This window comes from Dasypus novemcinctus, chromosome 8, assembly GCF_030445035.2.
Source record: "Dasypus novemcinctus isolate mDasNov1 chromosome 8, mDasNov1.1.hap2, whole genome shotgun sequence".
NCBI classification, from domain to species: domain Eukaryota; kingdom Metazoa; phylum Chordata; class Mammalia; order Cingulata; family Dasypodidae; genus Dasypus; species Dasypus novemcinctus.
The window spans coordinates 78631086-78647557 of NC_080680.1; the positions used below are offsets into that span (position 1 = coordinate 78631086).

Sequence of the window (16472 nt, forward strand, 5' to 3'; positions counted from 1 at the left end):
TCTCTGCAACTTTAAAACACAGATCCTTACCTCAAGTTTTCAATAATTGTTTCATCATTTACTTCAAAGGCTTTATCAGAAGTCTCTTTAGCTTCCAAATTCTTACCAACAGTCTCTTCAAAGCAATCTAGGCCTTTTCTATCAAGCATCTCACAATTTCTCCAAAAAATACCCCCTACCCATTTATAAACCATTCCAGCATTTTTGGTAATTGTAAAAGCATGACCCACTTCTCAGTACCAAATTCTGGATTAGTCAGCCAAAAGGGTGCTGATGCAAAGTACCAGAAATCAGTTGGTTTTTATAAAGTGCATTTATTTGGGGTAAAAGCTTACAGTTAGAAGGCTGTAAAGAGTCCAATTCAAGGTTGGTTTCTCACCAAAGTCAGTTTCCACTGTGTCATAACAAAGTTCTCTCCTGTGCCATCTATGGAGTACTTTCTCTTGTGTATCTTCTTCTGTGTCTCCTTGAATAAGTCCATTTATATAGCTCCCCAAGAGGGCGGGGACTTAAAATGAGTTACACCCTACTGATGTGGTTGAAACAAAGCCCTAATCTTTTATTTTTTTTATTTTTTTAAAGATTTATTTTTATTTTTAAATTCCCCTCCCCTTCCCCGGTTGTCTGTTTTCTGTGTCTTTTTGCTGCATCTTGGTTCTTTGTCCGCTTCTGTTGTTGTCAGCGGCAAGGGAAGTGTGGGCGGCGCCATTCCTCGGCAGGCTGCACTTTCCTTCGCGCTGGGCGGCTCTCCTTACGGGGCGCACTCCTTGCGCGTGGGGCTCCCCTACGCGGGGGACACCCCTACGTGGCACGGCACTCCTTGCGCGCATCAGCACTGCACATGGGCCAGCTGCACACGGGTCAAGGAGGCCCGGGGTTTGAACCGCGGACCTCCCATGTGGTAGACGGACGCCCTAAGCACTGGGCCAAAGTCCGTTTCCCCAAAGCCCTAATCTTAACATAATTTAATCAAAGACTTCTCAGTTGAATCTAATAAAATCAAAGGGTATCACACCCAGAGGAAAAGAGCAGTTTACAAACAATCTCTCTTTTAGAAATTAATAAATCTCAGGCTGCCAAACATTCCTTTCCACATACAAAATGTCCCAACTCATAACAGTTGCATTATGGGTTAACACAGACACTACCTAACACTGTCACTTGAAGAGGTATTTCAGGCTGTCCAATGGCTGGTACTCAAATGTTTCATCGGGTGCTTCCAGTGAATTGGCACTTCCTAGGACAGTGGGCTTCACTTGGGATAAGTGCACCCAGCTGGCAATTCCTTTAACTTTAAAGGCTGTGGGAGTGATCAGAATCATAGAGCAAGGTCCCTTCCATTTTGGCTCTAATTGGGAATGCAATCTGTTCTCTTGCAGGTTTTGATCAGAACCTGGTTTCTATGTTTAACTTTAGGTAGAGGTAACTCATGCTGGGGATAGGGAGGATCTTGTTCCTGAGCCTTTGGACGATTTGCTGAGTTTTTTCTAGATTGACTAAATATTTGGTGAGTTCTTGGGTCTTCTGATCTAATACCAGGTACTGGGTGAGGAAAGGTCATCCATAGACAATTTTGAAGGGGCTAAACTGAAGCGGGTCTTTTGGAGCTACACACAGCCTCAGCAAAGCACCAGGTAGATTAGGGACCCAAGGAGATGTAGTTTCCTGGCAGAGTTTGGCCAGAATTTGTTTCAGGGTTCAGTTGGCCCTTCCTACTCTCCCTGAGGATGGGGGTCTACAGAAACTATGGATATTTAATTCTGGGGGCAGTTGATAGACCTTCGGTTATTTTGATATAAGTGCTAGCCCATTATCACTTTGGAGGGACTTAAGGCAGTCTGAACCTTGGGATAATTTCCTTTAGGAGGGTGTTTACCACCTTATTTGCTGTTTCCTTTCTAGTGGGAAACACTTTCACCCATCCACTAAAAGCATCAACCAATTCTAAGAGGTACTTACATTCCTGGCAAGATGACATGTGGATAAAGTCTATCTGCCAATCCTCCCCAGGGTATGATCCCCACAGCTGGACAGGGGTGTTTAAGGGAAGAGGTTTGTTAAGCCTCCTGTTGTTTGAGTCAATTACACACAAGGAGCAACTTTTGGTGACCTCTTTGTTTTTACTAGGGCCTGGTCCTCAAAAACCCTTTTGGGGGAGCAGATGTGGCTCAAGCAGTTGAGCTCCTGCCTCCCACATGGGAGGTCCCAGGTTCAGTCCTCAGTGACTATTGGAAAAAAAACCCAAAATCACAACAAGCAAAACAGATGAAAAAACCAACTGAGGGAAGCCAATGTAGCTCAGTGGTTGAGCGCTGGCTTCCCACATATGAGGTCCCAGGTTCAATTCCCAGATCCAGTACCTCAAAAAACAAAAAACAAAAAACCCCCAACAAAACTAACAAAAAAACCATTTGGCTAAGCTGGTCAGGGCATCCCTCCCTATGAGTGGCTTGGTGAATCTACAAAGCATCTTCCCCTGCACTGCTCTCAGCAGGAAGATCTGAGTTTCCTTAATAAGCTACCCACTAGCTTCCAGTGTGAACCCTAGGCTAGCCACTCTAGTTTGCTTGTCCTGGGTATACCCTGGAATAACCGGACTTTTTTTTTTTTTTTAACCTCTGCATCAATCAGTCATTGGATGTGGGTTGCTCTGAGGAAGACAGCGTGATTTTAAATGAGGCAGCTCTTCTCAGGTAAGATTGGTAGGGTGCTTAGCTGCAAGATGTCAGCCATCTACACTCTCAGTACCTGGGGAAATGAATGCTTCAGTCCTGAAGGCTAGAGATCTGGGAAATACACTACAGCATCACCAGAACATACTTCCTGTTGTTTGAATCATTTACAATGAGAAAGTGTTCATGTATTTACATAATTTAAAATAATGTTTTTAGAAAACACAACTATAAAGAAAAAAAAACACTCATAATCTTCCTAGTAAGAGTTAAGCACTGTAAATATTTTTGGTATATGCCCTTTCAGAATTTCAAATTCAAAATTACATGCACACCTTGATTGTATACTTTGGAAGAATTGTATGGTATGTGAATAAAACTGGTTTTATAAAAAACGTATACACACACAAACGCAATTATATATACACACATATAGGTCATTTTATAAAAATGAGACCACATTGTACATATTGTTTGTAGTTCTTGTTTGTGTGTGGGTTTTTTAGCAGTTTTATAAGCATCTTTCCGTATTTACATATTTCTATAACTTTATTTTTAAACTTTATTTTTTAGAACAGTTTTGGAGTTACAGAAAAAAATTGAGCAGATAGTACAGAGAATTCCCATATGCTCTCTTCCAATTTTCCCTATTATTAACATCTTGCATTAGTATGGTACATTTGTTACAATTCATGACCCAATATTGGTACATTATTACTTGTTAAAATCCATAGTTTCACTGTTTTGGTGTACAAGTCTATAGGTTTTGACAAATGTATAATGTCATGTATACGCAGTCATACAGAATAGTTTCACTGCCCTCAAAAAGCCCTTTAGGGAAGCAGATGTGGTTCGAGTGACAAGGCCTCCACCATACTATATGGTGAAAAAGAAGAGAAAGCATGCCTGTGTGGCGAGCCAGTGCCTGCATGGCAAGCTGAGTGCCTGTGCAGTGAGTCAAGTGCCCACGCGGTGAGCCAAGGCTCCATGCAGGTGCTTGTTTAATGAGCCGAGTGCCCATGTAGTGAGCCGAGTGCCATTGCATGGCGAGCTGAGTGCCTGCGCAGTGAGCCAAGTGCTGGTGTGAATGCCCACGTAGGTTAGCCAGTGCTTGCATGGTGAGCCGAGTGCCCATGCAAGTGCCCATGTAGGTGCCCGCGTGGTGAGCCAGTGCTTGTGTGGCAAGCTGAGTACCCACGCAGCAAGCCAAGTGCCTGTGTAGTGAGCCACTGCCCATGCTAGTGAGTCACACAGCAAGATGATGATGCAACAAAAGAGAGATGAAAAGGAAAGTCCAGGTGAAGTGCAGCAGAGACCAGGAACTGAGGTGGCGCAATTGACAGGGAACCTTTCTCCACAACAGAGGTCCCAGGATCAAATCCTGATGAATGCTAGAGAAGAAAGATGAGAAGAAGAAAGAGAAATAGATACAGGAGAGCACACAGCAAATGGACACAGACAGCAAAAACAGCAGGGTGGGGGAAGGGAAAGGGGAGGGGGAGGGGAAGAAGATAAAAAAGAGCCTATATAGGAAATGATTTGTTAAAAGGGAAATAAAAAATTAAAAAAGCCCTTTACTTTACCTATTCACCTCTCCTCCTCACCCCACCCCCTCTGAACTCCTGGCAGCCACTGATCTTTTTACTGTCTCAGTTGTTTTGCTTTTCATAACATCCTTTTGATGTCTTGCCTAATATTCTCTCAAGTACATTACCTAGCCAATCCTTTATTGGTGGACACGATGCTGTTACATGACTTAAAGAAAAGACTAGCATGACAACACCAAATCTTGGAAGCACACAGATCAAAGCTTTCTTGCTTGGCACAAGTTTCAATTGCTCATGTGTGTACTTAACTGTGTGTATTGAGATTTCACTTATCTTTGGACAAAGGATCCTTTTAGATCTAACATACTTTCTTTTTTAAAAAAAAGATTTATTTTATTTATTTCTCCTCCCCTACCCCCGTTGTCTGCTCTCTGTTTCCATTTGCTGTATGTTCTTCTGCATCCACTTGCATTATCAGGTGGCACTGGGAAACCATTTCTTTTTTGGTTGTGCCATCTTGCTGCATCAGTTCTTTGTGTGCAGTGCCTCTCCTGGGCAGGCTGTTCTTTTTTCATACAGGGTGGCTCTCCTTGTGGGGCACACACCTTGCGCCTGGCAGCTTACCACACGGGTCAGGAAGCCCTGGGGATTCAACCCTGGACCCTCCATATGGTAGACAGATGCTCTGTCAGTTGAGCCATGTCTGCTTCCCTAACATACTTTCTTGAAAGTCAGTCTGACATTCACCCCGATGGGATAACCAAAGCAAAGTCATTAAAATACCACCTGTCAATTTTTCCTTTCCAAAGGAGCCTTTCTAAATTCCTGGGGCTTTCCTGGTCAAATTGTTTCTCATGGTGTTCTGGGTTAGCAGGTTGGGCTCCCAGGACTCCCCCCCCCCCCTTTTTTTTTTTTTGAGATACCAGGGCTGGGGATTGAACCTGAGACCTCATATGTGAGAAGCCTGGTATTCAACTGCTGAGCCACATTAGCTCCCCTGAGTTGGGTTTTTGTTTTGTTTTGCTTGCTGTTTGCTTTTTGTTTTTAGGAGGTGCCAGGAACCAAACCCAGGACCTCCCATTTGGGCAGGAGGCACTCAATGGCTTGAGCCACATCTGCTTCCTCCCAGGACTTCTTTTTTTTTTAAGATTTATTTTTTATTTCTCTCCCCTCCCCCCACTGTCTGCTCTCTGTGTCCATTCGCTGTGTGTTCTTCTGTGTCCGCTTGGATTCTTGTCAGCAGCACCAGGAATCTGTGTCTCTTTTTGTTGCGTCACCTTGCTGCACAAGCTATGTATGTGTGCAGTGCCACTCCTGGGCAGGTTGTGCTTTTTTTGCGCAGGGTGGCTCTCCTTACGGGCACACTTCTTGCACGTGGGGCTCCCCTATGCTGGGGATGCCCCTGTGTGGCAGGGCACTCCTTGCGCGCATCAGCACTGCACATGGGCCAGCTCACCAGATGGGTCAGGAGGCCCTAGGTTTAAACCCTGGACCTCCCATATGGTAGGCAAATGCTCTATCCCTCGAGCCAAATCCACTTCCCCCTCCCAGGACTTCCTGATGTACAAGTGAATATCCTCATTAGCTACCTCTACTCTGCCTCCTGTAGGTGCCAGCCTCTATTTTCTCAAGCAGGACAACTTTCTATGGATGTGAACTTTGTGATTTGCACAAGGGTACCTGCCTGAAGGTCCAGAGAGAGTTAAAGTCCAGTTATACTCAGTTTGCCAAACTGTATGTCCCTGGGACTGTGTCAACTCAGAGATGGTCTCTTTTTCTATCTTGCACAAAAGCAGTTTAGTCTGATGGCAGGTCTTGTCTTCAGCTCCGAGATTATTTAACTCTATTGTAATTGTCTTCTTCCCTGAACTTTTTTTTTTTTAAAGATTTATTTATTTATTTAATTCCCCCCCTCCCCCGGTTGTCTGTTCTCTGTGTCTATTTGCTGCGTCTTGTTTCTTTGTCCGCTTTTGTTGTTGCCAGCGGCACGGGAAGTGTGGGCGGCGCCATTCCTGGGCAGGCTGCTCTTTCTTTCCCGCTGGGCGGCTCTCCTTCCGGGCGCACTCCTTGTGCGTGGGGCTCCCCTATGCGGGGGACACCCCTGCGTGGCAGGGCACTCCTTGCGCATGGCAGGGCACTCCTTGCGCGCATCAGCACTGCGCATGGGCCAGCTCCACACGGGTCAAGGAGGCCTGGGGTTTGAACTGCGGACCTCCCATGTGGTAGACGGACGCCCTAACCACTGGGCCAAGTCCGTTTCCCTTCCCTGAACTTCTTGATAGCTGAAACCTGGTCCTGTTTATCTTTGTTCCCACTGAAGCACTGGGCTTGGTGTACAGCAGACCACATTAGCTGAATGAATTACCATGGGCACGGCTCTTTAGGCCCAGTACTAGGACAGTCTTCCCACACCATTTAAAAATTTCTAATAAAATTAATTATATTTTACTCAGACTATTCTTACAAGATGACTTGTGCCATGTATCCTGCTGTTTACTCCTTTGTTTTTCCTATCAGGTTCTCCATCTCTCTCATTAATTCTGTGAACTACTCAAAAACTTTTGGGAGTCATCATTGCATCTTTGCTCTCAGACTCATTCTCTGCTCTTCTGAAAACTACATTTCTGAGCTCCCTTAAACTGGATTCTAGCTAGGTTCAGCTAATGGAACGTAATGTCAGGAGACTGGAGGGTGGGAGGAGGGTAGAAGCCAGGCTAGTTCCTCTCTCTGCTGCCTGGGCAGTTTCCAGCAGTGGCTACATCTCTTTCATTGTTCCAATTTCCCCTCCCTCTTTAGTCCCTGGTTCCACTGCCCAACCTCCTTCCAGTCACATTCTACTCTCCCCACAGCTGATAGTTTGATGTGTACCCTTTTAGCCTTTTATCTATGCTTATTTAAACATATATAACTCTCTCTATACTATTTTCTTTTGACAAAAATGGATACGATTTACATTCTGTAACTTGCTTTCTAAAAATTTAACAATATGTTGCGATAATTACTGCCAAATTACTTTAATCAATATTTTTAGATCTTGTCAATTTGTTAGATGAAAAATGGGACCCTGTGTCACTCAAAAAAATTTCAGTGATGTTGGCCATCTTTTCACATGTTTGCTGGCTATTTGTGTTTGTTCTTTGGTGAACTGCCTCAATAAGCTATACCAATTTTAAAGAGAATCATTATATTCTCACTGATTTGTAAGAGCTTTTTGTATATTAAAAATATTAACCCTTTTTCTGCTATATAGGTTAAAATATTTCCTTCCAATTTATCTTTTTGCTTTGGGTATGGGGTCTTTTGCCACTATCAAATCTGTCAACCATTTCCTCTCTGGTTTCTGAATTTGGAGTTATGATTAGAAAAGTTCTTTCCATGCCAGGATTCAAATATAATTCTTCTATATTCCTTTCTAATATTTTAAGTATTGTTAGAGGTTTCCAATAACTAGCAAGCTGTAGCTCAGTTTCCCCTAATACGCACTGGGGAAAGGCTAACCCCATTCTCCATAAGCCTATGTGTGTAAGGCCACAGCACTTTCTCACAGGTTAAATAAAGAAACCACAGAGATGGGAGTAAAGGGAAATGGAAACCTTTCCTACCTACATATCAGAGATAAAATTCCTACAGAACAAAGCAACATCTGCTCCTGCAGCATTCCAAGAAACCATAACTCCCTAACCCACTATCTTCTAGTCACTATCAGGGAAAGCTTTCACCTCTAGGGCTTTCTATTGGCTCCTGTACTTCACTCGGACCCTCAACCCCCTCCCACCAACTATCATTTCCCTGCCTAGGAAAGTTCTGTATAAATTCAAATCCCCCCCTTCCAGGAGTGGGCTGAAGTCTCTCTTCAGACCCCCACCATGCTGTTCTTCAGACCTCCTCCATTGGGGGAGCTTCTCAATAAACCTTTGTCTATAGTCATATCAATCTCCGTGTCCCAGTAAGGGCTGTATTTTCTCCAACAAGTATTTTGTCTGTTTATATGTTCATCCTTTTGAAGGCTACAATCACCTTTTTTTTTTAAGATTTATTTATTTCTCTCCTCTTCCCCTATCCCCCGGCCCCGGTTGTCTGTTCTCTGTGTCTATTTGCTGTGTCTTCTTTGTCCGCTTCTGTTGTTGTCAGCAGCACGGGAATCTGGGTTTCTTTTTGTTGCGTCATCTTGTTGTGTCAGCTCTCCGTTGCGGCACCAGTCCTGGGCAGGCTGCACTTTCTTTCGCGCTGGGTGGCTCTCCTTACGGGGTGCACTCCTTGTGCGTGGGGTTCCCCTATGCGGGGACACCCCTGTGTGGCAGGGCGCTCCTTGAGTGTATCAGCACTGTGCATGGGCCAGCTCCACATGTGTCGAGGAGGCCCAGGATTTGAACCGCGGACCTTCCATGTGGTAGACGGACGCCCTAACCACTGGGCCAAGTCCGCCGCCTACAGTCATCTTGATTCATTCATGGTCATCAGGATAATTGCATCTTTATGTTATATTTATTACATATGGTCTGAGAACTGGAAGGAACCTCAAAGGTAAACAAGAAACCCAAGTCCTTAATTGTAACTGCAAGCTTCTGCAGAAAGAGTTAATATCTGGCTTCAAGGCTCTATATATTCATCCCAACTCTTCTATTGGTTTTCTCAGGAGAAAAGGTCCTTTGTCAAGGGTGTCAGTGACTTTACAACATCAGAACTGTTGAACACAAGCCAAGTCTCTTCCCTTCTGGTCTTTTCATCTTTATCTCCTTCTGCTTTCTTTTCTCCCCTTAATTTACTAATTCTGATTTTTCCTGGAACTTTTCTGCATCCATGCCTCCGTTCAGATTGTTCTCACTGCTATGTGCATCCTTCATTCTACCTGACCTTTAAAGCCTAATTTAAATGTTTCAATTCTCATGAAATGTTCTTTGAGTTCTCAAGTCCACCTGAACTCTTTCTCCTTTCTACTCAGGCATGCAATATACTACCTAGGGAACTCAGGTGGCTTTCTGCCAGGTACCATCATTATCTGTATATCTATTTAATTCCCTCATTGGCCCTCCTTGAGAACATTTTTGTAGTCTCATGCCTGCACATGGTAGGATTTAATCAGTTCCATGGCTGGTGGTTATCTGTCTTTCTTGTTTCTGCTCTCAGACACCCCAAAGACCTGGAGTATGAAAGGAGGAAGAGAGAAGAGAGACAGAGCAGGAGGGGTGCAACCTGGCGCCCCTTCGGTTGGAGATTGCTGCAGGCTTGCAGATGTGCTGACTCCTGTCCAGGTGTACTGGGAAGGAAAGACAGCACAGGGACAGCAGAGGACTGGCATCCTGTTCGGTCTGTTCTGGTGCCTGGAATTCACATGTGGAAACTGACAAGTATGAGTCTCTCCTAGGAAGATGAGTAACTGTTGGCTTTTCCAGATAAATGTCCACACTTCTTTTCTGTTTCTCAGGAATGGGTGACCTCCTTGGGATTTGGGGGGCATGGCAGCTGGTCGAGGAGAAGGCCTCAGCAACCTGGGTGCCACTTAAAGCAAGAGGGCAAGGAAGAAAAAATACTTGGGATCAGGAGACAACTGATGGGGAATCTCAGAAGTCTCTGCCTGATGGGGGAGGCTTGTCCCTGGTCTCAGGGTATCTTATTCTGAAGGGAAAAAGGCCCAGTCCTCCTAGGGTTTTCCCTTCCTTATCCTCCATGGCACTGTAGTTTTCTGATTTCCTTCCTGCTTCTCTGCCCACTACTTTTTCATCTTTTTCTGCTTCCTCTTCCCATCCCCTATATGTCAGTGTTCTAAAGAGCACTAGCTTCAGAAATTTTGATAAATCTGCATTTCTATTCTTCCAGCCAATCTGGAAGAATTCGACAAGTCAAAAACCTTAAAGTCATCCTTGACTCCTCTCATTTCTTCACACCCTGCATCCAATCCGCGAGCAAATTCTTAGAGCTCTACCTTCAAAAATGTAGCCAGAACCTGACCATTTCTGATCATCTTTACTATTACCACTCTGGCCCAAGGCATTATCATCACTTGCCTGAATTACTGCACTGACCTCTTAAGTGATCTTTCTGCTCCTACCCTGCTTGCCTCTACTGTCTAGTGGCTTTCCAGTTCTCTCAGAGTTAAAGCCAAAGTCCTTAAAAAGATTTACAAGGGCCTAAAAGACTTAGCCCTCTTACCTCTCTGGTATCTTCTACTACACTCTTCTTTGCTCACTCCATTCCAGTCACACTGGGCTATTCACTGTTCCTAGAACAAAGGAGGTGAGCTTCCACCTCCTGATTCCCACGTAGGATCTGTTGCTAAGTCATTATACACCCCTTCGGGATCCACGCCTCTCGGATTGTCAGCCTCGGCGGCCTCTCCATCCCCTACGCCGTAGCGTGCTAGTAACCCCCTCCCCCGCCTCTCTCCGTGGGTCAGCAAGGTTCGTCCAATTCAAACGCAACGCCTTGCAGTTCACCGCGAGAGGGCAGTTACGCCACTGCCGACTCTTCCCGTTGGTCCGGGTGGCGCCATGACGTCAGACGCCCAAAGGGGCGGAGCGGTGGGGGGAGGGAGGAGGGAAGTAAGAATTCAACATGGCTGCCGCGGTACTGGCGGTGGTTACGGTGACGGCCTGGCCTGGGGCGGGCAGAGTTGGAGGTGGTGGCATTGGCTCTCCCTAGGGGTCGTCAGGCGCTCAGAGGGGACCGAGCCTGGGCGGCCGGCCGGCGCCAACACCCTTTGGCTTCTGGGACGGTGGCAGCCTCGGCGGTTCAGGTGAGAGGGCCTCTTCCTGTGGGAGGGGGTAGAGAGGGGCGGGGTTGGGGGAAGGGGCCTGTATTGGGAAACGCGTGGGGGAAGGAACCTGTAGAAGGGGCTGGAGGCCGCGCGGAATGAAAAGAGCCTGACCTAGCAGTGGAGAGTGGGAGGGAGAAGGGGCCGGAGATATGTGATTTGGGGTGGATTCTGGGAGAGAGTCGGAGTGAGAGGATCGGAGTTGAAAGGGCGGAGGGCAGATGGAATGTGGAATAATAAATACGGATTAAGGGGACTCATACTCTACAGAAGATAGGTACCGCAGACAAAGTCTGATTGGAGTGAGACAGACCGCAGTAGGAACTAGGTGAACGATAAAGGAGAAGGGTACTCGGATTTTAGTAGTGAAGGTGATGGGGAGTTGAGGGTGAGGTGGGGGCGTGAAAAGCCGATTTAGTTCTCCCTGAGGAGATGAGACTAGGAGAAAGAGAGAACTCCAGACCTGGACTCAGTGAGTTTTGGGAATGTCTTTGGCATTGTCTCGTCTTCTCCTGGTGTATTTATCTTACCTTTTTGGTTTGTTCTTGGGTGGAGATTTACCTGTAGAGTCAATCTGGGTCTCTAAAACAGTTTCCAGTTTTTCTTGTGGAACGTCGAGTATAGTGCGTTTATTTGGTCTGCTGTACCAGTGATCTGTGACCTTTTTGGTGTTTCCAGACAAGCCTTTTAAAAGTATGGCTGGGCATAAAAATACATTTTAAGTTAAACTGAAATAAAAATTTGAGAGTTTTTATACACCATAGAGTAGTGCAAAGCTATATTTGGCAATGGAGTTGACTATTAAATATATTCTGTTCTAAACTCACTAGTGCTTCTCTTTCCTCAGTTCTAATGATTAGTTTTGAGAGTTTGAACACATGTGATGGATAATTCCCTTTTGGATTGTGTTAGATTTGATGGTGGGAAAAACAGGGCACTTACTCTTTAGTGATAGATAACCCTTTCTAGTTAACTTCCTAATGTAGTTAAAGTGAAAGTTTCTGTGTTATCATAAATCACAGAACGTGAAATGTCCAACGTCTAAAGGAATTAAGTCTGCATTTATTTTTCTTTAAATGTAATTTTTAAATTAAATTTTTGTTTATAATCTTTCCTATTTATTCATTCATTCTACTTATTCAAAATTTATTGAATGCTTTCTGTGGGTTGCATCGATAAGATGCATTATGATAATTATGGAAATTAGAAAATTAATGTTTCTTCAGTATTTAGTCTTTAGTGAGGATCTCTATCACTTTACAGCAGTTGGCAAATAACTTACTGATCTATATAACTTATGGCCTCTTTGGAAAAAAAAATGTTATTTTAGAAATGAAGGCAAAGGAAGGAAGCTAAAGTGTGTGAATATAAAAACTTCCTGAATTTCTCTCGTTTAGTGTTTAATACTCGATACCTCATCATGACATATTTTTTGTGTATCTGACAGATTTTACTTTTCATTTTGATTTTGAAGAAGACAGTAACAGTACCCTGATGAGGTATTAGGTCTGTAGACAGTTCTTATTAATGTTGGTTGTTAATGCACCCTTCTTTGATAATGTCACTTTATCTTGTACTCCTTTTCTCTTATCCTTCTCTTGACTATGGTAAGATGCTTAAAATGAAGACCTCAGAACTTTAATAGTGATTAAAATTCTGAGTGTTTTCAGCATTATAACAGAGTGCAGATGCCAGTATTTTTCCTGTTCTATATATTGTTGAATGTGTTGAGGTTTTTAAGTGTAATGTAAACTTTTTCCAATGACTAACCAAAAAAAGAATTAGAATCATCAATTTGTCACTAATCAGGCAGTTCTCTTTAGATCATCTTTTTCAAGAAGTTCAAAGGGTATAATGCAGTGCCTTAAAACATTAGAGTTTTTCTTAGAATAAAAAAAAAAAATCATTGAATTGGAAAGGTTAGAAATTACCTAAGTTTAGTGACACAGTATTCGAAACCTGGCTTCTATACCAGGAAGACAAGTAAATCCATCCTCTTTTACAGTATCTTAATTTTTTATATGTTAGAGAAAGAAGCTTGGTATCACTCTTCTATAGGGTTCTTTTTAGTTCTTGTAATATGGGAAAATAATTTGAATGTAAGAGTAATAAATATTTTCCTTTTAATTGAAGGTTATAATTTCAGGTGAGGATAGCAAGATTTAGATAATGGACATTGTTAAGCGCATTGCGAAATCTCACTTAATCTTCAAAATTTGATTAGGTAGGTAGGTTGTGCTATGCATGCTTTTTATGTGTTGAGGAAATTGAAGATTAGAGAAGTTGAGTAATTTAACTAAGTTTACAGCTATTAAGGTAGAGCCTGGATTTGAATTTAGAGCTCTTCAACCTCGATACCCATACTGCCTCAGTGACACCATTTTGCCTCTCTTAAGTGGTCACAGGGCCATTCCAGTTCCTATAGAATAAGAAAGAAGCACTAGTTTTAATGTAATGCTATTTTAAACTATTCACTTTCATTGAAGTAGTAATATTAAACAGGTCATTAGGGAAGCGGACGTAGCTCAACTGATAGAGCATCTGCCTACCATATGGGAGGTCCAGGGTTCAAACCCAGGGTCTCCTGGCCCATGTGGCAAGCTGTTGCATGCAAGGAGTGCTGTGCCATGCAGGGATGTCCCCTGCATAGAGGAACTGCACGTGCAAGGAGTGTGCCCTGCATTGAGCCACCTGGCGCGAGAAAAGCACAGCCTGCCCAGGAGTGGAGCTGCCAAGAATACAAGTGGACACAGAAGAACACACAACAACCCGGCGGGGGGGGCGGGGCGGTTAAAAATAAATAAAAAAAATAAATCTTTAAAAAAAAAACCAGGTCATTAAAATTTTAGTCGCTTATGACATCATCAGCAATCCAGGAAGATATGAACACCTGAATGTTGTACTTCACAAAGTAAACTGGATCAACCAGACAAGGGACTAACAGGCTTCTGAGTCAGAGTGAACTCAGTTCACTGGGGGCCAAAATTTGTATTTGGCAGTAATCTGCGTGTGTTTTCAGAATGTTGGATTGGTCATCAATTACTTACTGATGACTAAACACTTCCCGTGTTTGAGTCATTGAGTTGGCTTGTGGTAATTGTGAAATTTGTGGTTTCTGTGTAAAGTGCCAGAAGAGTGTGTTTTGGTTGCTTCATTTCCTCCTCAACACTGTTATAGTCAGACTTTTATATAGTTTTTCAGTACAGTGGGTTTGAAAGGATATCTACTGTGTTTATTAGCATTTGCCTAATTTAAGCATCTTCTTATATGGTCATTGGCCATTTGTGCTGCTTCTGTGAAGTGTGTGTTCAAGTTCTTGGCCTAGTTTTATTTTGTGTTTATCTTTTTCTGATCAATTTTTAAGAGTTCTTTATATATTCTGGATACTAATTATTTGTTAATTTATGGGTTTCAAATACCTGCTCCCCAGTTAATGACTTGTCTTTTTACCTCTTCAAAATCTCTTGCTGAGAAAAGTCCTTACTTTTAATGAACTGAATTTTTCCAGTTTTTTTTCTTTTATGAAGTGTGTTTTTTAATATCATATTTAAGAAATCATTTTCTGTAGGTGTCTGTTTTAATAAATACATAGTATGTCTTCTAGACGGTGGCATCTAATCTGACATTTGGTTCCACTGTCTGCTTGAATAATCATTAGGTAAGCCATTTCTTGCAGTAGTTGCATTTCTGTTGTCTTTCAAGTTATAAGGCCAGAAGTTTGTTTTTGTTTTTCAAATTTTTATTGTGGTAACATATATGCAACAAAATTTCCCATTTTAACCAATTTAAACTACATAGTCATTGGTGTTAAAGTACATTTACAATGTTGTGCTATCATCACCACCTTCTACTTTTCCATCATCCCAAACAGAAACTCTGTACCTGTTAACCATTAACTCTCCAGAGGTTGTTTCTTTTTTTAAAGATGTATTTAATTTATTTCCTGCCCCTTCTCCCTTGTTGTTTTGCACTCACTCTCTGTTCTCTTTGTTGGTTGTACACTTATCTTCTTTTTAGGAGTCACTGTGAACCTAACCCTGGACCTCCCATGTGGGAGGGAGGCACCCAATGGCTTGAGCCACCTCCTCTCCTGCTTGTTATGTCTCTCATTGTGTTTGCTTATTGTATCTCTTCTTTGAGTCATCTTGTTGCATCAGCTCACCGCACCAGCCCTTTGTGTCAGTTCGCTATCTTGCTCATCTTCTTTAGGAAGCACCAGGAGCAGAACCTGAGACTCCCAAATGGTAGGTGGGTGTCCAGCTACTTGAGCCACATCCGCTTCCCTCAGGGTTTTCCAAAATTGACACAGCATTTATGAATGAGCTGTGGATTTTACTAACTGTTAATAATGTGGTAGACAATGAGAGGTCTTTCTTGGGCTGACAGTGGTAGATACAATTCATAATGAGTCAGTCTAAACTGTTAGCACTTACAGTATATTCAGAAAGATTTTTTTGATCTGCATTTCTTACAGTGTTGGTATTTATCAAGAGTAGTTGTGGATTGTGGAAGGGATGATGTGGAAGCATCTTGGATTTTTCGTATTATTTAGAAAACTAGTTCCTTGGAGAACTCTTACCTTATAAATTTCACTATAAACTTGGTAGCATTTGATTTTCTCTGTCGTGCAGTAAAGACTCACTCATTAGACTTTAAATAATCTGCAAATACTGTATAATGATGTACAGTATACCTTTTTTTAAAGTGTTTTTTCTTTCTCCTTCCCCCTTGTTGTTTGTGCTCGTGGTCTGCTGTCTGTCTCTATTTGGTCTGTGTTCTTCTGTGGTTGCCTGTCTTTTCTTCTCGTTTTTCTCTTTAGGAGGTACTGGGAACCAATCCTGGGACTTCCACTGTGGGAGAGAGGCACTCAATTGCTTTAGACACCTCATCGCCCTGGTCTGCTGTGTCTCTGACTGTCTCTCCACTGCGTCTCCCTTTGTTGCGTCGTCTTGCTGCACCAGCTCTCCACAGTGCTGGCTGTCAACTCTCTGCAGCACGGGCCATCAGCTCTCTGTGGTTTAGGCCAGCTTGTCTTCACCAGGAGGTCTTGCGGATCTCATATGGTAGATGGAATCCCAATCGCTTGAGCCATATGCACTTCCCCAGTATAACTTTTTTTAAAACATTTGTGAATGTATGTCCTTAGATCTTCTGGAACCTTGTACTACCATAGTATAGAATGTCCCTCATAAAATGCAGAAAAGTATAACTGAAAATTTTTAGTTTACCATCAGATTTTATGGGTAGAGTAGAAGGGGATGGCCAAGTTAGAGATTTGGATGCTAGACTAGTCTTCATCTGCATTTAACTCTCTACCTTTTCCTTTTACACTCACTGGCCTATCCTCTGCCCCTCCTTTAATAACCAGTTGGAGATTCAAGGTCATGCCAGCACGCTTCTCTTAATTTGCATCTTATCGTCTTGATCTTGGTACCAGGCAGAGTTTGCATCCTCCTCTCATTTCTCCCCTCATTGGTAAGAATGGGATCTTCCTAATCCTAA

At 43.1% G+C, this 16472-nt stretch overlaps 1 protein-coding gene and 1 long non-coding RNA gene across 5 annotated transcripts in view; one reads left to right on the top strand and one right to left on the bottom strand.

Annotated features, from left to right (window-relative positions):
• Positions 1-295: 295 nt before the first annotated feature.
• On the bottom strand, positions 296-10622 carry LOC131279464 (uncharacterized). The gene is made up of 2 exons (XR_009186832.1): positions 10370-10622; positions 296-9718 (listed from the first exon to the last, which is right to left on the bottom strand). It is a non-coding gene; the product is annotated as an uncharacterized lncRNA (long non-coding RNA).
• Positions 10623-10723: 101 nt separating this feature from the next.
• The window catches only part of UBAP1 (ubiquitin associated protein 1), an 84391-nt gene continuing 78642 nt past the window's right edge, over positions 10724-16472 (top strand). The window contains exon 1 of one of the 4 annotated variants that reach the window (XM_004471892.5): positions 10724-10952. Coding sequence is in view for 1 of the 4 variants with exons in the window: in XM_058301998.2 (XP_058157981.1) it covers positions 11403-11442 (40 nt within the window). In the remaining 3 variants the exon portion in view is untranslated. Of the gene's footprint in view, positions 10953-11129; positions 11443-16472 lie in introns of those variants that run through there. The other 3 variants (XM_071216824.1, XM_058301997.2, XM_058301998.2) reach the window with 3 other exon arrangements.